Below are 25464 nucleotides of genomic sequence, written 5' to 3'. Positions count from 1 at the left end.
ACATGAGCAGAAAAGACAAACGTTTACAAAATATACAACCCAGTACTTACCAGTTGTGTGGCTTGAAAGGGCATGACAAAATGCTTGTGGTAGTGATACTCTTAAAGTGATGGATATCACCTTGTTCACAATCAGGTGACCTGTGTGTCTAAGTAATGCCTGTAATAGCTGGAACTATCTTTAATAATTTACTGACTGAATGAAGACCCCCAATGGAGTGATGCTTCTCTGTCTGCAGCAGGGTCCCTTTGGATTGCTGCCTCCAGTCAGTGCCACACGAACTCTCAGTGTCTGCAATGGGAGTGAGCGTAAGTCTATTGATCTTGGTTCGTAGTGGAAAACCTGAGCCACAGGACAATTGTCATTGCCACTGCTTTCATTCCTCTGCTGTCTTTTTCAGCATGAACTGACTGAGGTGGGGGGAGCCTCCCCTCAGCTGCAGTACTTACTTCCCCCTGGACACGGTGGGTGGTCCCATGCAGCCGTGGGACACGGTGCAGTCAGGGCTCTGCAGCCCTGCAGTCGGGTTTGAAGCTGTCTTGCATCCTTGTAAAGGAGTTCTGGTTGGTGCTGACATAAATAGGGTTTTGGCTTTAAAAATGCATGAGGCATATACAGACACCCTTTTTCTCCAGAGTGTTCAAAGGCTTTTTATACTTTTCAAGCGGTCATCGTGTTGTTTTCTCAGGGTGAGGCTCAGCTCTGTATAGCAAGCTCAGTAACAGGCCAGGGCCATAAGCCCTGCTTTTTAAGCCCTGTTTTGGCAGCCAGGGTGGTAAGTAAACTGTGCCCAAGGTCTCCTCACAGAGGTAATTTCCCACCCTACCCCCACACCCCTTCTTTCTGTAAGGACTGAGATTGACACAGGACATCTTTATGTTTTGGGAAATGATACAGCTTGCCAGGTTGTAGCAAATTCTGCTGTAATTTTTTGTGTGTGTGTGTGTGTAAACATTTGCTTTCTGTTACAAATTCAGTGTAATTTTGAGTTTTAAAGATCTTTGAAATAATACATTTGATTTTTATTTCCTTTGCAGCCTGGATAAGAAGAAGAAGAGAGGATCCTCCCACCATTGAGGTGAGACGGATTAAGTGTCTTCCAATGTTCAATTGTTGTAATGAAACTACAATAATTTATAGAGGACTCATCTGTGTGGTAATTGGTCACTTCTGGGGGAGAATTTAGTATGTTGCTTGCCTAATTGATGAAATTATACACAGACTAGATATCTAACACTTAGGAAAAAGAAAAACAAATGGAAATATAAGCTGCAGTGTTCTTTAGCTCTTATTTTTATCGATGTGAATGCTTTAAGATGATCTATGTAAGTTCTTTAAGGTGATAATGGCCATTCAAGAGTGTAACTAAACAAATTCGAAAATAATTGCTGTGAGTTTTTAAAATAGATGCTCTCTGTATTAATGCAAGGGTTTTTTCATGGTAGTTGACATTAAAATGCGATTTCAAATCCAGTTGCCAGTGGATTCATCAGTATAGGAAAACAAATGGCACTAATTTTACAATGCTGATGAGATGGGAGAGTAAAGTGGTTTCTAACAAAATGAAGCAGGGCAATATCCCACAGTCTGTTATGCTGATGAGTTAGCAAAGAGTGGAACAAGTTTGACTGTTGACCTGTATATACAGATGCACAGGTATACACTACTTGTCCTGGCATTGTATTACAAGTTGCTAAGCACCAGCTAGGAATGAGTAGATGAGGCATGGTTTACTGCAGAGGATTCAAATCGACACCCACAGAGGCAGGTACTTGACTTGCATCAGTAGGAATAACCATGTTGAATTCATTTGAAGCTATGTTGGCATGCTGTAGCCAAAGATTTGGTCACTGCGATCTGGAATATACTGGTTTGTGAAAAGTTGTCCTGCCTGCCTGTGCTGTTAAGATGACCTGGGGAAGCTTGTCAGCTGATGTTTGCAAGCTGTAACTCGTTGAAATGAGCTCCCATGCAACTCAGAGCTTTTCAACTAATTCTCTCTGCCTGTGTTTTTCACTTGCCACTGAGGTTTTATGGATAGTAAGGATTATAATACATCCGTGAAAGGAAGAAGTTTAATTTATCCTCAAAGCTTTTTAGGATTTAAAACAAATTAACACACTTTTCTTAGCATTAACATTTGAGGAAGTATTAAGTGTGATTTTTTTATGTTTTTTTCATTCCCACCCCCCAGCCCAGTTACTTGTGCAGAAGTGGTACTACAGCTGTTTTTCTCTCTAAGCTTGAACCAATCTCTGTTAAGTACTTCAGACTCATACTAACTGTACACATACAACTTCTGTTGTTGAAATTACCATCTCGTGATACTTGAAGATGGGGAGTGTTGCATATCTTTTGTCCTATCATTTCCATGAGCCAGACTGTCATAATTGTGCTAAGACAAACCCGCTCCAGAGAACACGTGCAGCCTTGGTTTTGGAATTGGTGCAGTAAAGCTCCTCCTGGTGCTGGATTTGTTGGTTCTGTTTCAAAATAGGAAGCAAGAAGTCCCCTGAGGTGAGAGAACTGTGGATCTGTAGTGTTAAGTATTTTACCTTCCAGAAAAAGCAGCGTATGGAGAGTGGAAGATTATTGGGAGTAATGATACATTCAGAGTTACAGGACTGCTTATAACTTCAGTTTCATGAGGTAATAGATCTAAAAAATAATTTAGCAGCTAGGTACTTTACCTGCAGGGCTGCGCATTGACCTTAACAGAGAGAAGTGATATACCAGGAATTTGAAAAGTAGTAATCTTTTTCTTTCAAGGAATCTCTTGTTTTTTCCTGTATAAGGAAAGGTAGTTCAAACATATGTACATTAGAAATCCATGCTAGTATTTTAAAAATCATGCTGCAGTCACATTTTAAGTATGTGACAACGCAACTTAAGTAATTTTTTTTCTGTATCAGTTTAAGGTGATACATATGATATACTTTTCTCCTGATGTGAAACTGTTACACCAAAACCCCTTATATTTATAATGATACTGCAGTATAATTATACTAGTGAAGTACAGCTAGAGTATTATTTGGTCCCTGTTTGTAGGACTGATTTGCTTTAGTGCTTTAGCTACATGAACTTTACTAGCTGCTATTCTGTCTTATATTCCCTTTTTGACAGTAACGCTGATATGGTAAACTGGTGTTTGACAGCTATGGAATGAGGGAATATTTGTGACCATATTTCATGTTGAAACCCCATATAACAAATCTCTTTGTTCTCTCACATTTTTCTCATGAGACTAGACTATTTCTGAAAAAAGATGCAAAGCTCACAAATTTTGCATTTTTGCTTTAATGACATTTTGCTGTCAACATCATATTTCAACACTGCAAAACAGCATTACAGTTCCTAAAGCATAAGCTTCTGGAGCTGTGCCTACGTTCCTACCTTTGTGGTCTGTAATACTGCTTTTTTTGGGGTGCCTTTCCTTTTTTTTCCTGTCTTTTGCCCATCATCTTTTTCTTCTTTCTAGTATCAAATTTCATATGTTAAAGTTTATTAAAATTTCTATTCCCCTTCTCTGCTCTGTTTGCCCACCATACCCCTTTAGTATTTATGTTTGGGTTTTTTTATGTTTGTCCAACTTATCTTTCATTCAGCTCTCAGCTGTGGGTGATAGAGATTACCAGCCTGCTCAGGCTATCAGGTATCATGATGTGCTCTACCATCAAACTTTAACTGAAATTATTGCAGAGAGATGGCTTCACAAATCAGCTGGATCTTACTGATCTTACTGACAGCACTGCTGACCACATTTGGGGAACTGGTGGCTTGGTGAATACTGTAGGCCAACAAATGTCATTCATAATCATTATGACGTGTCAGTCACTTAAGTGAGAATGAACGCGTGTTGTCCTCCTTAACATTGGTCACAGCAACAGAGTCGTGACACCAGCTAAATCTGTCGATGATATTCTTAAGACTAGATACTCTTTTGGGTTCAGGCCATTCTTTCTTCCGCAAATGCCTAGCTGATCTTCCCCCCCCCCCCCCATTATAGAGCTTTCATTTTCTCACTGAAGATACTGCTTTACATCTCTTTTTCTTTGGATTCTGTTTCTTTAATGGAAGAATACTCCAGTGACTTCACAAGACAACTTGTTCAATGCTAAGTATTTCACATACTTAACAGTTTCTTTCCTGCCTGTTCCCTCACTGCATTTTCCCTATTTTTGGAGGACGTCACTTGAACTTCTGTGTACTGGGCTAATCATGACCCAAGAATGCTGCTCATTGCCTTGGTTATTTCTAATTTGACCAGTAACTTAAGGCATGTTAGTGGCTGGAAGCCTTGGGTTTTAAAAACCAGCTTCTGGGATACTGGAAACAGTTGGTTGCCTTTTGATTTTATTACAGCTTGAAATATGCCAAGTCTCAACTCAGTTATGATGAGGGTGATAACTTCTCAAATGAATGCAGACCAAGTTGTTTCTTATCTTGAGCTTGAACATACTCTGTTCCTATGGTAATCAGAGAGTCCGTCTTGATAGAGTTTTGGATCACATCTGCACCCAGTGTAGGCATGCATGTGTGTATAAACATACTGCTTTATAACAGATGAGAATATGAGCTTGTATATATATTTTTTTGCATGACTATAGCATTCTGTCCTCTGTCCCTTTGTATATAATGTGTATGGTAATGTATGGTTGGCTGAGGAAAATTTGTTGTTACCTTTATTACTGTGCAGCTGTAAATTATATTTTAACCAATTTAACAAGTGATGAATAATGAACTAGACTATTACATTTCTTTATTGTGTATGTAGCAAACTAGATGCATGTAGCATGTTTTGGGGCAAATAGGAATTGAATCCTTGTCTAGAGAACTTACAGTTTTAAATTAATGAAAATGTTTTAAAGACTACAAATATTAAAATACTTTTAATCAAATGCTGTTTTGTGGAAGCAGGCTTAATAATTTATCACTTTACATGCAAGTTAGTTTACCTGCTAAGCATTAGTGTTGTCAGAATTTATTAACAAAAGTCATCTTGGTACATAGCAGTTGTTTTATAGGGGTGGTGTTCCATCCATGCAAATTATTTGTTTGACTGTTCCCTTCCAATCTTTAAGCCATAGTCCACTTTCAGTATGGCTCATCGATTAGGTTGTAAGGTAAATGGAAATGTGCTGTCTCGCATACACTCCTAACCCCCAGTTTTCCTTCTGGCTACAGATTTCACTCCTTACTTCACATGGCATCTTTATGTTTTGGATCTTTCCCACCTGGTTGCAAAGGAAAGAAAAAATGTTCTGGAGAGGCAGGGGGGAAATCCTGCCCTTCAGGACTCCTTTTTTTGGGATTATGTTGCTATTCCATCACCACAACAGAATTCCCCAAATTCAAAAGATGTTAAACAATGTAACACCTGTAGGACTACTGTGGGTATATCTCACTCTTCTTTTGCACCTTCCTGAATTTCAAGCAAAGCTCTGCTAAGAACTTCTGAGACTTCTCAGCACTTTGTTGATAGGCAAATTTGCATGGCATTCACAAGGCTTGCTGCATTCTACATCTCCTGTTTTCATTCTGGGTCACACATAAAAGAATACTTTATTTAAAATTTCAGACAGCTTTATGTATACTAATGAAATTAATTTTCTGTTGGTGCAGCTCCTAACTGAGATAGTGGCTGCATACGTAAGATAGTTATAAGCTTTGGTGATGGTGCTTGTTTCAGTAGAGTGTCTATATCTCTCCGTGTCTCATCTTTATGTGATCAGTGCATATGTAACACACAGCCAGGTTTTCCACCACACAGACAGGTGGAGTCATATCTACATTGGTTTAGCTATCTAGTATCCAAGATACATTGTGTCTTCAGCTTCCAAACCTGGACAGAACTAAGAGGTGTATTTTTGAGGGTGTAGCAAACCTTAAAAGTATCAGGCATATAGCAAGTTTTTAAGCCTTTCTGTGCCTAACTTCTATTTTATTTCTGATTTTGGAGGTTATCAGATTTGTAGGGGCTTTTAAAGATTCCTACTGTCTGTAACATAAGGGACCTGAATGTATTTAGAAGTCTAACTGTAGGATTTTCCCATAACAGACCTTGTAGCTACTACGCACTACTTCTGACAAAGTCCTGAGTTTCAAGAGTTTCCTGGGTAATGTGATACTCATTATGGCCGTGTTTGTAGAATGGAAGTAGAAATAAAGTTACAGGGTGTCTTGGGGAGCCAGAAAATGCATGACTGAAAACCTGAGAAGGTTCTCATGGCAATGTCTAGAGAAACTGGTACAGAGAGAAATGTGGTTTCTCTCTGAACCTGCCAATGTGATATCCTGCAATTGCTAGATGTGTACCTACAGTAATGCTGTTCTGTGAACCCAGATCTTTGTACCAGAAGTCACTTGACTGTTAAGCTAGATGCTGCTTCCTCTGTAGTGCACACAGGGCTGCATAACTGCAAGTATTTTCAGTTTGAATGGAAACCTCACTGTTGCTTTCTATACATGTGTACATATGTTAATATTTCATGGGAAGTAAAGTAGAATTGTGTGTTCCTTTAATTAGTGCCAAGAGCCTGAAAATAGTTTTTAAGGGGGGGGGGGGGGGGGAAACCCACAAAAAAACCCAAACCAACAGCAAATGACTGCTTTCCTGAGGCATTACATACTGGTTTCACAGTAATAAAATTCGATGGCTTCTGAATTGCGCAGTTGGATAGAAGGTAAAATGTTAAAAAAAGAAACTTTTGGTGACAACCCGTCTTCTTTTGAACTATTTCTAGCATTTCCATAGTTACCTGTTTCGACAAACTCCTTGTCAAGGGAGGAAAAATATACTTCAGTGAGTTGTAATAAGCTTATGGTTTCAATGGGTGTTTCTCCCTCCTCCCTACCCTGAATGATTACATTAAAATTACATTCTGTTTGGTTGCTACAATACATACCCACTTTTCCCATTTATTTGATCATAAGTATTATTTATTTGAGAGATGGTATGATCAAAACTAGGTTCAGTCATGGAGGTTACTTTACACAGAATTAGTGTTCCTTTAACCAGAATGAGATACAGTTTAGAAAAATTATTTGGCACTGTTGGGATTGTACATTATACTTCTGCTTCTGTTTTCTTTCAGATACTTCAGTTGAGAAGTTGTAAAATGCATGTTCTGACATAGAGACTGTACATTCTTGCATGGAGAATAGGGCTTAGCAAATAAGTATTTTGCTCCTGAAGCCACAAAAAGCTGCAGAATATGATTTACAGTTCTGGGAAATGCTACTAGAAAGCACAGGGATAAGCAGTGCTCTGAGCAAAATATTTGCCACCATTGCTGTCCGGGATTGCAAGCAGGATTGATAATTTGGGACAGATTAAAATTACTTGGCTTGCACTAAATAGTTTTTGCATCATAAATTATGCATGATTCCAGGGAGAATTATGACTGAGTGTGAAAGAAAGGGCAGTAAAATCTGACAATATAAAGAGCTGAGCTACAAAGGTCTAAATAAAAGGGAGTGGTCAGAGAAGTCACTAAATATATGTATATATATAAAAATTGAGAGCTTGAAGAAACCATCATCTTTTAGAGTTTTTCCCTCTTGTTCACTTTAACTTTCTCCTCGAGTTTGAAACATGGGTGCTTGTCAGCCTCCACAGAAGAGGATCAAAGCAACAGTTTGCCTATGCTGCAGATCCCAAGGCTGTAGGGGCGGGAGGTGGTGCTGCTCTGGTGCTCCTCTCCGTGTGGGAGGGAGCGCATGGAGCATTGGCTCAGTCTCCTAATTCATTGTCAGCACAGCTGAACGGGGGTGGAGGGAGAAGTAACATGTACCAGGAAAAAGGCTGGTACAGATTACATCATATGTAGAGTAAGGGGAAAGCAAGGACCAAACTGGGACTGAGTCACAGCTACAGTTCCTTGTTTGCTCTGTGGGCATCAAGGCAGTGCATTGCCCTTTATTCAGGGCAGAGTGCAGTGGTGCCGGGCTGGTTTGTGATTTTGCTGCTTCTACAGAGTTTCATCTGTGACCTTGAATGTATATGTAGTTCTGTATAAAAATCTTTGCAGTCTTATAAAAATAATTCAGGCACAAACTCTTACTGACTTAATGGGTTGACGAGTTGCCTTACGTTCTAGTGTCTCTGCCTTTTCTCTTCCTTTTGCCAGTCATTACATGTTCTTGCCAAATACGTTTGCTACGCTGTGCTGCCATAAAGACTATGTCCTGCCAGAGATCCTGTAGCTCAGAAGTAGAAATTTAGTAATTTAGTAGTAGTTAGCATTGCTTCTTTGTAAATTGATTTAAACAAAAATTCCTGTGAGTTAGAATTAGTATTAACTGATTTAGCTTGGTAGTAAATGTGGTATTAGCACTACATTTAAAACTAAATATCGGGCTGTTGTCAAAGCATATATTTGTACATATATTTGTAATCAATACATTGGTTTAGCACACATTAATTGCGGAGGGCTTTAAAGCTTAACTGTGCCTCTTTACAGGAACACAAAACGCACAAACTGCCTTCATCTAAAGATATTTAGTATGCATGTTCTTCACAAAATTAGCAGTCAGTTGGCTTAGTGCTTGATTTAAATAATTATTTTGGCAAAGCCAGATATGCCTTTCTTACTCAAGCTGCTCATCTGTTTTTGCCATGCACTGACACAGCCCTTCATTTAGTATGTTATTCCCAACCTGGCACTGAGGAGCTCGTGCTGAGCTGCCAAGTTGACAAGGCCTGCCCTGGATCAGAACATTCAGTGCTTTCCAGTGATGAGGTCCTCTCTCTGCCTCCTACTCTTGAAATATGATGTAATATCAGACTATTTCGTCTTGCCTATTTAACTTGTCAAACTGGAACATGGAGTTTAGTTAACCAGTTTGGTGATATTATAAAAACAGGTGAATTAACTTCTAGCACATTGCTGGATTTCTAGTTAATTTGTCAGTGAAAAAAAAATTATGATGTGATAAATTGTCTTATAACATGCATCTTTTTTAATACTGTTCCAAAACGGATTTTTTTCCTGTTCCATTTGTCATTTTTTTAATTTTTGCTAACTGTTCAAGTTCATTAATGATTAAACATAAAACATTCAATCTAGACACCAAAATGCGAGCAAGTATTCTATGAATATGTAGTGTCTGTACAGTTCAAACGACCGTTAATCTGTTAGATGTTTCTCAGTTCTGACATCAAATAATGGTTAGCTAACCCTTTTCAGATGAAGAGAAATCAGGCGTATTTCAATGTATGTTATTAAGATAACTTATTATAACAATGTATGTAATTAAGATAACTTAGGAAGTTGGAATGGTTTCTAAGACAGCATAAAGAAGCTATTTTTAATTTAATCAAAATACAAATGTATCTGAAATGAAATGTGACATCTTGCTTAAAATTAATAATAAATAAAACTTTTGAAAGTCATCTGGAAGGAACAAAACCAAACCAAGTACCACTGTTAAAATAACCTTTAAACGTTCCCTCTTGGGCATCATTACATTGGTCCTGTGTGTCTAACCTAACAACCTGCATCCTTAGAGCTGCTTGTTCACAAGTTTGGGTTGTCCTTTGCCTTTGGGATTGAAAACACTCCATGAGAATCGAGTGGTGTGATAACTGATGACTGACTGGAGGGCTGAGAGGGAAACAGTAAGGAAGTAGGAGGAAGGAGAGGAGAAATTCCTCTGATTGTGGGGTTCAGGAGGTACTGCAGGTGCCTGTGGAGAAGACTAGCAAGAAGTGTTCAATAAAGGCTAGCCACTATTGAGCAAGACCCCAGCTGAAGAAATAAATGAGTCTTAGAGAAATCTTTTATATTTATGACATTTTCCTGCTAGGAGGAACAAATTTTATTTACTTTGTAAAGCTGCTAGTTTGTTCAGAAAAAGTAAAGCAGTGACAGTATGAGATCCTTTAAAAGTGCAAGAACGCTTTTTCAAGATCAGCATGGTTATTTTACTAGATCACAACTATATGTTGGCCAGTGAAAGCTGGTGAAAAGAGCCTTACTTGAGCCTGAAAAGCAGATGACAGTTATACATTAACATTTTAAATGGACTTGGAGCATTTGGAATTTAGTTACAGCTGCTGGTATCTGACTAAGATAACTTTGTTAAAGTGATCACTGAAAGAGATTTGATGTTAGCAAGTAGCTGTTCATAAGTGAATTACATTCATATTTTAATAAATCATTTCAGGCTGTTTGAGCAGACACTATGATGCAGTCTTCAGATAGCACAAAGGTATATGACCTTATTTCTTAGTAGTGGGGTAATACAAGCACTGTAGGACTAATCCCCTTGAAATCAATAAGGTCATGGTAGATTTATACAGGCATGTGGTAAACAAGGATGGAATTGAGAGATGTTATAATGAGGTTTTGCTATACTGACTTAAAAATTTGACCTTGCTATGCTTAGCAGTATTTTTATTTGAGTATAGGAGAATTTTTTCCTTCGCTTCAGCCTGCAAAGTCGCGTGTGTCCTGCTTGTGTATTTTCATGCTATATATGCATGTGAAGTGTTTTGCCTCTGCTCTGTGCATCTGTGAATTTAAGTATAGAGGCAACTAAGGACTAAGAAAAAGGTGTTAGTTTTTATGGTATCTCTAAGATAAGGTTGTCTTTAAATACTGCCTTTTAAAATTTTCTTAAATCTTCGTGTACTTGCTATGTCAACTCTTGGCAGTATCACATGTATTTTAATGCCATTTCTAAAATTATGGCTTGGTCTTCTGCTCAAAGAGAAGTGTACTGGTCTAGTTTCTCCTTAGCTCTTCCATATAATTGTGATCTGGAGAAAGTGTTCAGCCTTTTTTCCTCCTGTATCCCAGTCTAAATGTGGATATTATCAGCTTCCTCATTACATTGTGTTGGTTGCAGGTACTTTGTATTCGTGTCCAAAGTGTTATAATAATTTGTATCACCTTTCTGCTTTTGTTTCTAATACTTTCCACTATCTGCCCTGACAAACGCATAGAGAGGTCATGTTAGCAAAATTTGCAGATCATCCTTTCCATCATAGGAAACACATGCTACCAGATAAAAACCAAATTTCAGTGTTTTTCAGGGGGGTCTGTTTTTACTTTGGGGGTTCTTTGTAGTTTTACTTTAAACAAGATGGCATGGTCTACTAACAGCTGTTTTTCTATTTTACCTGTGAACAAGCCAGTAATTGCACTTGCTTCAGCTAATAGCTTCAGCATTTATCAGCGGAAGCAGCCAAATCCCAGTTCAGGTCATTTTTATTAGTGAATTTCTAGGTTAACCTGTATCCAGCCATGTTTCAGTACCGAGCTTCACAAAGCTAAATCAACGAGCTGTACGCGCCTTTTCTGAATGAACGTCCTGGGTGGATATTTTGGCTGTACAGTAGGAGTAGGATCATACATCATACAGTTGCTTCAGTTTATCAGAGGTGGGGGTAAACCTCTAAAAGCAGATCACTTTTATTTTTTCACCTGTACAGAGGCAGTAGGTAAGACTTTACACCTCTTACAAATGCAGTGCATTTATTTTGGGTAATACACCTGGTGGATACCTAGAGTTAACATACAGCTCACCAAAGCAGTGTTATGAATAGTCCAGTTCACATCACAATGTCCAGTTCACCTTTGCTGGTGAATCATCTCATCAGTCATCAGCTGAGACTGTATTGGCCTCCCTTGTTTCTCAGACCAGGCTTGTCCTTGGCCTTACTGAGTGTCTTCCAAGTCTCTAGGTCAGTGTTTCCCTTAGGGATTGTTATGCCTCCCCCTGCCCTGTTGTTTTTTCTTCTGAGTTGCTAGTACCATCTCAGTGGTTTCAGTTCTCTCCTAGGGTGTGGGTTTTTTTGTTATTATTTTGTTTATTTATTAATCTTGCATGGCTTCGGCTGATGTACTGGCAGAGTCGAAGTTGCAGAACTGTTTCTTCAAAAACTGCACCCTGGGGCACAGATACCTAACGTCACAGGCATAGTGAGTTCAAGGAAGAGATGGGAGTGATAAATAGCTATATAGAAGTAGGTCCTACTTAGAAAACAACGTAAAAGGTAGGCTTGTTCTTAATGCATTTTCACATTCATTGATGATTGTATTTAATTTCTTTTCCTTCTTGATCCGACAGAATAGTAAAACTGGTACACCACAATGCAGTTTTGCTTCAACATGACCAGAACACTAAGAACATTCTGAACTAGGGCTGAAATTGTGGTTGTAGAAAAACAATTAATTTTGCCACTTTTTTTTTACCTATGTGCCTGAAAATTCAGATTATAAAATTAAGAAAAACAGTGACTGTTTACTGTGTTTGTTGTGGCTTAATCCCAGCCAGCAATTCAGTACCACACAGCTGCTTGCTAACCAACGCCCTCCCTGCAGTGGGATGGGGAAGAGAGTTAGAAAAGAGGTAAAATGCATGGGTTGAGATAAGAACAGTTTAATAATTGAAATAAAATAAAGTAATAATTGTAATGGAAAGGGAGATAACAAAAAGAGAGAAATAAAACTCTAAGGGGGGAAAACCCCAACAAAAAAACAAAAAAAGGAAGAAGGAAAAAAAACACAAAACAAATTATGCATAATACAATTGTGCTACTACCTGCTGACTGATGCCCAGTCAGGCCCTAAGCAGCGACTCTGCCCTGCCAGCCAGCTGCCGCCAGTTTATATACTGAACCTGATGTCATACAGTATGGAATATCCCTTTGGCTGGTTCAGGTCGGCTGTCCTGGCTCTGCTGCCTCCCAGCTTCTTGTGCCCCTCCAGCCCTCTCACTGGCAGGGCGTGAGAAGCTGAAAAGTCCTCGACTTAGTATAAATGTTACCTAGCAACACCTAAAAATATCAGTTTGTCATCACTATTCTCTTCCCAAATCCAAAACACAGCACTGTACCAGCTATTAAGAAGAAAATTGTCTCTGTCCTAGCTGAAACCAGGACAGTGCTTTATTCCAGCATTGTGTATTGCATTTACTATTGATTTATCTAATTATCTTTCTACTGTATTTTTAGGAGATTCTTAAGAATGAAAGTTATAGAGAAGAAATGAAACAGAAAATCAAAGATGTGTCCGAAAAGGATAAGCTGCTTCAGGCCAAGGAATACAAGGAAGGACTTGTTGCTGAACCAGCTCATATTCAGGTTAAAGGCCACGCATCTGCCCCTTACTACGGAAAGAAGGAGCCTTCGCAAGATCCAATGAGCACTGCAAATACCTTTCAGCCAGGCTCCTGGATGCCACCAGGCAGTGGCAGTAGTCATAATAAATAAACAGTTGTAATGTACAGATATTAGTAATGGTAAATATTTTAACAGACAACATGGACAGCTATTATGTATAAGTGAGTGTTCAATAAAGTAATACTAAAGCAGTTTAATTTCTTTTTACAGAACTGTTGAAATAGACTTAATCATGACAAACTACTGTAAAATGTTTGAATTTAGTGAAAAACAGGGTGTGTTATTAAGCAAGTTTATTTTTGACAGTTGCTATTCATCGGTTACTCTTGAAATCACAGGTAGAAGGTTTTCTAGGTAACTTTTTTTAAGCAGCTCTCAACAATTTTTCCTTGAAGATTCATTTATATTTAGAATTGGTTTTGATGTAATAAATTCTGGTTGATCAGTACACTTAAATTTTCCCAAACCTAGGCATCAGTGTAAGATACTTTAGAATGCTTAATTCCCTTGGAACTGCCAGTGTGCTTTCCTCTGGCAAGTGGATGGAAAACTCTTTTGTTGACAGGAATGACTATGACACTACACTGACTATGCAATGTATTGATCTGAGAGACATTCTTGTAACATAGATTGAAGAAAACAATCAACACATCTGAATAATGTTTGATTTGCAGCCGTCAGTAAGCACAGGACCAAATTAGGCTGAGTTAAATCACATATAACTACTACAACAGCACTTGCTAAAGCTATTGGAAAATAACAGAGTCTGGGACATGACACTGTCATTAATATAAAAAATATTAAAAGTTATTAAATTATTAAAATACTTCAATTACTTACTGAAATAGTAAAAAAACTATTTCTGGTGCATGGTGGAACTTCCCTAAATAATTAGACCTGTTGGGCCATAGTTTAGATACATAAGCTTGTGCAGATTACTTGCTTTGAGATGATATTTGAGAATCACAGGGTGGTCAGGGTTGGAAGGGACCCCTGGAGATCACCTAGTGCAACCCCCTGCTACAGCAGGTTCACCTGCAGCAGGTTGCACAGCGTTGCGTCTAGGCAAGTATTGAATGTCTCCAGAGAAGGAGACTCCACAGCCTCTCTGGGCAGCATGTTCCAGCGCTCGGTCACCCTCAAGGTAAGGACGTTCTGCCTTATATTCTGGTGGAACTTCCTCTATTGCGGTTTGTGCCCATTGCCTCTTGTCCTGTCACTGGGGACCACTGAAAAGAGCCTGGCCCCAGCCTCTTGACACTTGACTTCAGATATTTGTGGACATTGATAAGATCTCCTCTCAGTCTTCTCCAGGCTAAGCAGGCCCAGGTCCCTCAGCCTTTCCTCAGATGGGAGATGCTCCAGCCCCCTCACCATCTCTGTAGCCCCCACTGGACCCTCTCCAGTAGTTCCCTGTCCCACTTGAACTGGGGAGCCCAGCACTGGACACAGCACTCCAGCTACAGCCTCACCAGGGCAGAGCAGAGGGGGAGGATCACCTCCCTCGACCTGCTGGCCACGTTCCCCTAATGCCCCCCACGATCCCACTGGCCGCCTTGGCCACAGGGCACACTGCTGGCTCATGGGCACCTTGCTGTGCTCCAGCACTCCCAGGCCCTTCTCCGCAGAGCTGCCTTCCAGCAGGTCAGCCCCAGCCTGTGCTGGTGCGTGGGGTTGTCCCTCCCCAGGTGCAGGACCCTACACTTGCCTCTGCTGAACTTCATCAGGTTCCTCCCCACCCAACTCTCCAGCCTGTCCAGGTCTTGCTGAATGGCAGCGCAGCCTGCTGGGGTATCAGCCCCTGCTCCCAGCTCTGTATCATCAGCAAACCTGCTAGAGGGGACACTCGTCCCTTCATCCAGGTCACTGATGAGTATGTTGACCAGGACTGGACCCAGTACTGACCCCTGGGGAACACCGTGAGCTACAGGCCTCCAGCCAGACTCTGTGCCGCTGATCACAACCCTCTGAGCTCTGCCATTCAGCCAGTTCTTCATCCACCTCACTGTCCACCCATCCAACCCACACACTGCCTGTGCTTACCTGTGAGGATGTTATGGGAGACAGTGCCAAAAGCCTTGCTGAGGTCAAAGCAGACAACATCCACCTCTCTCCCCTCATCTAGCCAGCCAGTCAATCCACCATAGAAAGCTATTATGTTGGTCAGTCATGATTTCCCCTTGGTGACCCCCTCTTGACTAGTGATAACCTTCTTTTCCTCCACAGGCTTTGAGATGACCTCCAGGATGAGCTGTTCCATCACCTTTCCAGGGATGGAGGTGAGGATGACTGGCCTGTAGCTTCCTGGGTCCCCCATCCTGCCCTTCTGGAAGACTGGAGTGACACTGGCTTTCCACCAGTCCTCCAGCACCTCTCCTGTCCTCCATGACCTTGCAAAGATGGAGAGTGGCTTAGCAGCAACATCTGCCAGCTCCCTCAGCACTGAGAGGTGGGTCCCATCACGGCCCATGGGTGTTGGTGTCAAGCTTCCAAGGGAACGTCTTCCTTTCTCCAGACTTTCTCTCTTGCCTACAAGGCCTGGGATACCCAAGAGCCAGCCTTGGCAGTGAAAACTGGAGCAAAGGCAGCATTCAGTCACTCCACCTTCTGTGTCCTTCATCACAAGGGCTCCCACCTCGTTCAGCAGCAGGCACACATTTTCCCCAGTCATCCTTTTCCTGCTGAGACACTTGGAAGAAGCCCTTCTTGTTGTCCTTCACCTCTCTCACCAGACTTAATTCCAAACAGACCTTAGCCTTCTACATGTTCTGACAACATTTCTATATTCCTCCCAAGGGCCATCCCTTTTTCCATATCCCACAAACTCCCTTCTGTTTTGAGGTTTGCCAGAAGCTCCTGGCTTATCCATGGAGGCCTCCTGCCCCCTCTGCTTGATTTCTTGCTCACAGGGATGCCCCGACCTTGAGCTTGGAGGAAGCGATGCTTGAATTTTAGCCAGCTCTATTGGATCCCCACACCTTCTACAGCCCTAACCCATGGGATTCCTCCAAGCAGGTCCTTGAAGAGGCTAAAGTTAGCTCTCCTGAAGTCCAGGGTTGCAATCCTACTTACTGCCCTGCTTCCTCTGTGCAGGATCTTCAACTCCACCATGTCATGGTCACTGCAGCCAAGGCTGCCCCCAACCCTCACATCCCCAACTAGTCCTTCTCGGTTTGTTAGTACATCAAGAACTTCACGTCAAAATAAAGACCACAAATTTTTTTGAAAAAAGTATCAAATTTATTTATGCAGTGCATGCCTCATCAGTTCTCCACCATGTGTTTTAAGATATGCAGGTATCAAAGACAGAACACATACACATTTGACAACACTTGATAGAAAACATGGAAACTTAATGCCATGTATTTATAAAATGCCAAAATGTCATATTCTAGTAATGCTTGCTTTGACCAACAAAGTTGAAAGAGGAATCAACAATAATTCACATTTAGTTTTTATTTCAGTTAAGAATACCCACTCCTAATCCCCCTTGGTGCCAGCCAGCTCCACAGATCTCATTTGAATGGTATTACTTTTAAGGTTTTATTTTTAAACATGATGAAGAGTTGCCAGAAAGCACAACTCTGTGCTGCTCTTTAGAAATACATGCACGAAGTCTAAAACCTTAAGAGCCACAAGCTCTGTAGAACTAGAGTATTAATAAAAATTAGGCTTTGAAAAATTAATCACTTTTGTTAGAAAAACATGAATTGGAATTAAGGTTAAATAATTTTGGCATTTTTACAATGCAAACCCAACTTGGACTTATTTCCAGCATGCCAGCATTTTGCAACCTGGAAGGCAGCAGAGTTTCAAGGGCCATAAGAACAAAGATCCCACCTATTTTCAGAAGGTCCTACATCAAAGATAGCCACAAGGCTAGCAAGTATGAATAACTACTGTCGCCAGCATGCACGTCCTCATCCTGTACTTCCCCATAGCCACTTGCTGTAGGTCACTAGGACACAGAACACTAGGCCACCTGGGACTTTTGGTCTCACCCCATTTATGGCTAATTTTGAGGCATAAAAGTTTCCGAAGGCAGGAACCGTTCAGTTACAAGTCATCGTTAGGGAAAACAACGTAACAGTGTATTTTGTAGAACATGAGTGGCTTAAGACAAATGATGGTAATGAGAACAGACAAGCAGTCTCCTAGAGTGGGCTGAATTTGAAGACTCTTCAGAGCTGGTGGTTCAGAAAGCAGGAAAAACTCAAGTACATTCTTTTTGCAGACAGGCCCCACTGTCAGAGATGTTACAGCAGCCCCTGTGGGCACACAGCTGAATGAACCTCATACGCAGTGTCCTTAGAGGAGATCAGTAAGGTTTGCAACCTTTCTCTGAAGGTAGCTTATCTCTGCAGCTCTCCTGAAAATGTACCAAGGCTTCCCTTTCTGCAATTCCAGTTTATCATTCACATCTTCCCCATAATTTGACAATTTTAAGACACCTGTTAAGTCATAACTCAGCTAAGGAAAAAAATTATCTACCTCCAGAGCCACCCAACAGATTATTTTTTTAATTTAACATGCAAATTTAGCAAAGCAACCTGCACCAGAACATAAGTAGTAAATTAAATGACTGTAACAAGTGTCACTTGGGCAAACTTTTAACACAATTCATCTAGGCAGAAAAAATACATGAAAGGGATAAAATTTCATACTTCAGGAAATAAAATGATCAAGTAGCAAAGGACAGCTGCAACACAAAATGAACGAGTTTTCCATTGAAAAAGTGGATTCTTTGCCGAAGGAAAGCCTTTTTTTGCCCATTTAATCCTTCTTTGTTCGCTTCGCTTTTGCAATATTCTCTTGGCGTTTCTGTTTCTTCTTTTGCTCTCGCTCCCTTGCCTCAATCATTTTTGCAAGCTTCCACGAAAGTGCTGCACTAATTATGAACAATGGCGTAAGTCCCAAGATCACTGTAGTAAGAAAGCCGTATGGGTCCTTTGCAGCCCACTCCACAATGTATTCAGCCCAAGCCTTAATATCAAACATTTTTTCTGGTTTTCTATTGGGAAAATACTACAGAATAATAAAAAAAAAATAGAAATCCGAGAATTCAGTAAAATAAAGCACACATACACAGCAATTACCATTTTAATATGAAGCATCATCTTTCATTATTAAAGAGGAAGCCCATTTTGGCTAAAGTTAAAAGTAGTGCGTAGTGTGTGAAAGCATACTACAGAGTGTTGACCTTACCTTAAAGTGTTGTTTACAAAATAACTGGGCATTTCATCCAACAGCGCTTCAGATACTTACCAAGAAAAAAACGGTACGGGGGTGGGGGGAGGGAATAAATGAAAAGAGTGAAGGCTGTGCTGCTGTAAAAGAGATGAAAAGAGCACCCAGCTGCTTTGCCTCTGCACCGACTCAGCCAGGGAGGCCAGAGGGCCGGAGAAGCGCCCCACACGGCCAAGCCCCCACCCACCGGCCGGGCCGCGGCCAGACTGACTCCTATGTGCTCCCCCCGCCGCCGGGGCCCCGCCCCGCCCCGCCCCGCCGCCGGGGCCACGCCACGCCCCGCCCCCGGGGCCACGCCACGCCACGCCCCCGGGGCCACGCCACGCCACGCCGCCGTCGCACTGGAACCGCCCCCTAACGGCCGGCCGCGCGCCTCGCCCCGCCCCGCCCCCTCCCCCCAGCCGCGCCGCGGGACCCCCTGCCCCGCCCTCACCTGGGGCGGAGGGGCCCAGCGCGGCCGCGGGCATCCTCCGGCGCTGCCGGACGGTGGAGGGGAGGCGCCGAGGTCCCTGCGGAGAGAAGACACAGGCCGTGAGGGGAAGGCGCACCCCTTGCGGCCCGTCCACGGCAGCGCCCGCCTCCGCCCGGCACAGGTTAGCGCTGCTCGGGCGCGGGCGGGGGTCGGCGGCGGGGAGGCGTCACCGGGGCGCGGCGGGAAGCGCAGCGCCGGTCCCGTCCCCCACGGCTGCCCTCCCGCCGCCCCCCGCCGCTGCCCCGCGGTACCGCTGCCCTGCAGGGCGCCGGCCTGGCGAGCGGAAACAGGAAGGAGGCGCCCGCTCCGCCCATGCCGGCCGGGCGCCGAGGAGACAGAGCGTGGCCGGCTAGAGCGGCCCCGCCGCGCCACGGCCCCGCCTCCTGTGCGCCCGGGCGTCACCGCGGGGCGGGGCATCGCCGCGTACGGACACCCCGCCCGGGAGTGGGTCCCGCCCCGCGAGCCACGCGTCGCTGCGGGGGCGGGGCGGGGCGGGGCAGAGCCGCCCGCACGCAGCTCCGGGGACTGGCGCGGCGGGCGGCGCGTGCCCAGGGCGGGGCGGCGGGGGGAGGGTGCCGCGCGGCCTCGTCGCTGCGCTGTGAGGCTGCCGTGCCACCCCGGTGCCCCGCACGGCTGGCGGCAGCGCCGGCCACCTGCCCGCGGCGTGTCCTGCGGGCAGCGCTGTCCCACGCGGCCGCTGCTGGCGGCGGCGGGAGCTGTGGGCGGTGCGCTGCGCCCGGCGGGCGGGGCCTGGCCGGGACCCCCGGCGGGTCGCGGTGCGGCCCCAGCGGCTGCGGGAGCCTGGTACAGGCTGTGCGTGCGCACCGAGCCTTCCCGCCCCCGCGCCGCACGTGTGCGAGCGCCCCGACGTACGTGCAGACGGTAGGTGCCGACGGGAGCGAAGCAGGGTCGGGGCTGGGGCACCAGGACGCCGCGCAGTCCGGGAATCCCACAGCCCGTAGTGCAACAGCAGATGCTGTCGGGGCATTCTGCTTCACGCGGCTCTTCTTTATGGGAACACTTACGTTAGTAAAAGGGGAGCGTGCCAGCCTATATGAAACACATTTTGTCAATGAGTCATTGATGAGATCTGACACACCTGAATTGCTTTAGGCTGAGTACAAGGAAAGCAACTTTGGCTGTGTGCAGATTTTCAGTGTTTGTGCATTCGTGTTCAAAACTTGTCAGTAGTGTTCGAGCTTTTGTCATAGCTTTTGAGAATAGAATAGAATGGAATAGAATAGAACAGAATAGACTGTCTCAGTTGTAAGGGGCCTACAAGGATCACCTGTCCCAGCTGCCTGACCACTTCAGGGCTGACCAACAGCTGAAGCACGTTGTTACGGACATTCTCCAAATGCCTCTCAAACCCCGACAGGCGCGGGGCATCGGTCGCCTCTAGGAAGCCTCTTCCCGTGTGTGACCACCCTCCGGGTAAAGAAACGCTCCCTAATGCCCAGCCTGAACCTCCCCAGCGCAGCTTTGCCCCACTGCCCCGCGCCCGGCCCGGGGGCAGCAGGAGGAAGAGCTCAGCACCTCCCGCCCCACATCCCCCCTCAGGGAGCTGCAGGAGCCATGAGGGCGCCCCTCGGCCTCCCCTCTGCAACCAGACCGACCCAGAGCCCCCAGCCGCCCCTCGCAGGACGCGCCTTCCCGCCCCCCCCGCAGCCTTGCCGCCCGCCCCTGGACGCGTTCAAAGACCTTCACGTGCTGCTTGAACCAGCGGGCCCAGAACTGCACAGGGTGCTCAAGGGGAGGCCACAGCAGCGCTGAATACAGCAGCACAGTCACCTCTCCTGACCGGCCGGTGCCGCTGTGTTTGGTGCCCCCAGGATGGGGTTTGCCCCCCTGGCTGCCAGGGCCCCGTGCTGCCTCCCGCTGAGCTGCTTCAGCCAGCACCCCGGGGCCCGCCCTGCGGGGCTGCTCTCCAGCCACTCGCCCCCGCTCGTAGCTCACAGCTCGTACTTGTGCCGGGCGTTCCTCCATCCTGGCTGCGGAGTCTGGCATCTGCTCTCGTTAAAAGCCATGCCACTGATGACTGCCCGGTGCTCCAGTCTGCCTGCATCCCTCTGCAAGAGGGATCTTCTCCCGCAAGAGAGCCAGCAGCACCTCCCAGCTTGGTGTCATCAGCAGACTTGCAATGGTGCGTTCAACCCCGGCGTCCAGATCACTGGTAAATACATGGAACGGAGCTGGCCCTGGAGTTCAGCCCTGAGGAGCACCGCTGGCGACCAGTCCCCAGCCAGAGGCAGTAGCCCCGTTCAGTGCAGCCCTCTGAGCCCTGCCTTCAGCTGGGTCTTCACCCAGCGCACCGTGAACCTGCTCATCCCACAGCTGGACAGCCTGTCCAGGAGGATGCTGTGAGGGACAGTATCAAAAGCCTTCCTAAAATCCAGAACAACTACATCCACCACCTTCCCTTCGTCCACGAGCAGGTGGCTGTCACAGAAGGATGTCAGGGCAGTTGCACAGGGCTTTCCCTCTGTGAACCCGAACTGGCTGTGCCTGACGATTGCAATGTTCTTTAAGTGCCTGTCAGTAGCACCCAGTGTTCTCGACGATTTTTCCAGGAACTGAGGTCAGATTAACAGGTCTGTAGCTTTCTGGATCTTCCTGCTTGTCCTTTTGTAGATTGGAATAACATTGCCCAGCTTGCAGTCAGTGGGGTCCCCCCAGACTCCCAGGACCTTTGGTAGGTATCTGTACATGTGTTACTCAGCCCTTTACATGAGCATTAAAAATCTTAGAGAGTTTATAGATCCCTGTTTGGTCTGCTTTTTGTAAATCTTAGCAAAACGTAACAATATAAATTTACTAGAGATTAGATATTAGTTCTGAGGCGTTGCATTTATTGGTATCATTATAAGATGTTTTTGCATGCTGTGTGGCTAAGTTAAAAGTAGATGGGCGATTTCGGTAAAATTGCGTATCAGGCTAGAGGGGACACAGTTATATTTCTGATGCTTGGATGTTAAATTCAGGTACGTATGTCAAAATACGTACTGACTTAGTCAACATCTATATACAGGCTGCTTATTATTTTCACTTTTAGACTTGCTGCAAAATTTATTTCGAGTTCCAGTCTTTCACATAATAGTAACAGTCTCATCTGTCTGTCTTTCAATGTCTTCTCTGCCTTATTGATTTAAATAGGAAAGAGTGCCTGATTCATTGTGGCAGGGAAGAAATAGAGCAGGGAATTTTAATTTGCTTTTGTAAGAGAACTGATTTATGTAGTTACTTTTTCTGGTGTCCTTCTCCCCCTAATAGGTTCTGAAGTTGTTGACCTGGTGTATTGGCAAAATGTTAGAGGCCTTGTAAGTAATAATTCTGCTCTTTCAAGATCTGTGAAAACAGGCAGCTAGGTAGAGAAGAGAGGTGTAGCTACAACCTTGACCGAAAGCTGGATCTGTATTAGGAATGAAGAGATGTTATGGGATTGATACCCCATAGGAAGGCTTCATTTGGGGCTTGCACTCCACCACATTCAGAACAGATAAACCACAAGGCCACAGGAGATGAGGGTACTTGTTTGCTTTTCCAAGTTACTCAGTTGTTTAAGTAGTCAAACAGAGAACAGAAATCCCAGAATTCACTACAACTCAAAGCAAGCAGCACAACCCTTAGCACACCATCAGAATACTTTATAAAGGCCACATTAAGCATGCGTTTATGTTAACTATAATTTTGATCGTTAACTGCTACTTTGTAAATCTGCATTTTCTTCTACATCTCATCTAGAATTCTTTTAAATTACCCTGTTCTGTTAGTGATAGCTATGTATGTGCCTGTTAAGACAGACGCTTTAATTTTCACAGAATCACAGGGTGGTCAGGGTTGGAAGGGACCTCTGGAGATCATCTGGTCCAACCCCCTGCTACAGCAGGTTCACCTGCAGCAGGTCACACAGGATCACATCCAGGCAGGTTTTGAATGTCTCCAAAGAAGGAGACTCCACAGCCTCTCTGGGCAGATTTTGTGTCTGTCAATTATAAGTGGAGTAGCAAGAGAGTATGAGGGCATAGGAAGGAGCAGGAAAGGATCCTCCATTGAAAGATCACATTGTTTGAAGTGTGAAAGTCATGATCCTTACTAATCATCATCATGGTTTACCTACATGTCATTCTGGATATCAGGGCTAGGAAGGAACTTCACTTAGGACAGATTTTCAGCAACTACATTATATCAGTGGCAGCAGCTATGAAAGTAACACTGAACTATAATACGGTATGAATTTGTAAACCATTAACTTTCAAAAAATTAAATCACTTAATTGTTTTACATATATATATATATATAAACAGCATTAAAATTTCCATTTCAATGGACTTTCATAAGAGCATGCTAGAGAGGACAAGCGTTACCATCCGCTGTCACACTTTCAAAGAGGAAGTGGGCAGAGGAATGGAAACAGCACTCAAAACCATCAGTAATAAAGTAAGATACAACACAGAGAAATCTGCTGAGAATATAATACAGGCATGGAAAATTGGGAGAGTTACTTCCATGAAAGCAAAGCCTTTCTCATGCCAATGGTGACTGAAGAGTCTATGAGCGTGTTGAGTGTGTGTGGTGAAGACAAGCTCTGTGTGAATGTATTCATTTCACTGAGATGTGTTGACACATATCAGTGGTCCAGAATCATTCTGTATATGGAAGCTGCTAAATATTTCACGCAGTGTAATCTCTAACTATCCTTTTATCATTTGTAAATTCTGAGGATAAACTAGTTCCATGAAGCCTTTTTTTCCCTACATGCAGCATGGATGTTCCAATAATCTTGATGTATACTTATTAATGTCCCAGGCATTTTGTACTCCACCTGCTGAATGTCCCTATTTCTAGAAGAGCTAGGTGGAATTCTTGTGCTGTTGCATAATGGTGGTTTTTTGAAGGGTTTTGAAAAGTGACTTGACGATTGCTTTTTTTTCTCCAACCTGTATAATCTCTAAGCTGTGAAGGCTTTATTGGTGGCTTTTTGACCATGTATGATATTCCACAGTATATTCCAGCCAATAAACATTCTGGTTTGTATAGCTTTACTTGAGCCAACAAAACTCCTTTGTGCCACTGCAGATTAATGATTATTTTTCTGCTACAGATCTTTGTTTACAAACATTGGTGGTTTATGTTTAAGTGGATCTGCAGTATATCTTTATTCTGTAAATTGCATGATCAACCCCATATATTTGTAGTTTGGCTACCATTCAACATGGCTAGGTCTGTGTATCCAAGACAAAAGTAGTCAAGATCATGAGTAATACTGCTGCTCTAGTTAATTCATTTCAAACCATCCTTATAAGTTGTTCTGCTACTGTGTATTTTCAAGGACAGCTTGTGTTGGGACAATGCATGACCCATAGACCAAGTAACATGCTGCACACTTTCATATCTTAAGACAGTGATAGAACACAGGATTATGTATATCTAATACTCAATTAAAGAATGATCGAAGTTAAGGAGACTGATTGACATGTAAGTCTTAAATGACAGTTTTGGAACTTAACTGATTAGGTGATGAACAGCCTGCTCTGTTGTTACTGTGTATATTCTGAGAACTGGAGAACCAGAACCATACTTCTGTCTAATCCATCACATTTTATAGAAGAGCTGAGCATAGTTACTGTTGTTATAGTTTCTTTCCAAGAGCAGTAGGAAGTAATGACACTGCTTCACTAAGTGTCACAGCTGCTTCACCAGGTTGCACTGTCCCTCACTGGAATTGAACAAATGTCCCAGGATAGGGCCTGCAAGAACCTCATTACTTGAGTATTCTGTTTTGCATATGGTGTAAGAATGAGGTCCTCATATTTGCAGTAATAATAATTATACTGTATAGTGGTTTAGTGCTCTGAAGTGTTCATCACATGGCCAGGGAGTCTCTGTCACAGCTGTTCTAGTGTCCTTGCTAAATTCTAATTCAAGTAACACATCTTCCTGAACAAAAATTCCTCTTCATAGCTTGCAATCATTTTGATTTCCTTTTTAGAGGGTACCACAAAGATTCCTGGTGATCCAGGGTAAAAGTGAGGTTGAGACTCTCATTACAGGATATACTTTAATGAGTCAGAACTGCTGTCATAACAAAGGGCTCTAATTCTAATTCCTTTTTCCTTTCTGGGCAGCTAGACCTATATGCTACGGTACATTTTTCCTGTGTGTTATATGGCTGCCATTTACCATCTGAACATGGCAGTATCTTTTTTTTGCCTGTGTCTGTTTAGAAACACTTCATAAAGTCATGTGAACTCTCTGCTGATGAAAGACACTGTATAAATCTTCAGTACCAATAATGAGTGCCCATTTCAGTATCAAATTAACTTACGAGAGTAGTACATGTATGAGTCACTGAGATCTGAAAGACAGCCAGCATTGTTGGCTGCTTCCTGCTCTGTCTTATATGGACAGAAACTGTTGTTGGTGGAAGTGAGAGTCTGTACCTTATTTGAATTCATAGTCCTATGGAAAGAAATGTTATAGCGGTCTGTAGCATTACGTGTACATCCCTCCTGCCTTCTGCTCAGCAGCGAAGTAGTCTTTAGCAAAAAAGAAAATTTTAATATGTTCCCTTACCTACTTTTCATGCTAGAGTTAAAACACCTAAAGTTAAAAGCTT

At 43.4% G+C, this 25464-nt stretch overlaps 2 protein-coding genes across 3 annotated transcripts in view; one reads left to right on the top strand and one right to left on the bottom strand.

The window, feature by feature from the left end:
- The window catches only part of NDUFAF2 (NADH:ubiquinone oxidoreductase complex assembly factor 2), a 69107-nt gene extending 55781 nt beyond the window's left edge, over positions 1-13326 (top strand). For both annotated transcript variants that reach the window (XM_055791461.1, XM_055791462.1), the window contains 2 exons: positions 1038-1078; positions 12962-13326. In XM_055791461.1, the coding sequence (XP_055647436.1) occupies positions 1038-1078; positions 12962-13219 (299 nt within the window). In that variant the 3' untranslated portion in view covers positions 13220-13326. The remainder of the gene's footprint in view (positions 1-1037; positions 1079-12961) is intronic.
- A 3020-nt stretch (positions 13327-16346) lies between these two features.
- SMIM15 (small integral membrane protein 15) lies at positions 16347-19227 on the bottom strand. Its single transcript, XM_055791463.1, has 3 exons — positions 19100-19227; positions 18810-18885; positions 16347-18154 (listed from the first exon to the last, which is right to left on the bottom strand). Exon 3 carries the CDS (start codon positions 18125-18127, stop codon positions 17903-17905), a length of 225 nt encoding a protein of 74 aa, XP_055647438.1. The 5' UTR covers positions 18128-18154; positions 18810-18885; positions 19100-19227; the 3' UTR covers positions 16347-17902.
- Positions 19228-25464: the final 6237 nt, after the last annotated feature.

This window comes from Falco peregrinus, chromosome Z (assembly GCF_023634155.1).
Source record: "Falco peregrinus isolate bFalPer1 chromosome Z, bFalPer1.pri, whole genome shotgun sequence".
Lineage (NCBI taxonomy): Eukaryota > Metazoa > Chordata > Aves > Falconiformes > Falconidae > Falco > Falco peregrinus.
Note: the sequence above shows the minus strand (reverse complement) of the source record. Positions and strands in the feature narration are given on the sequence as shown.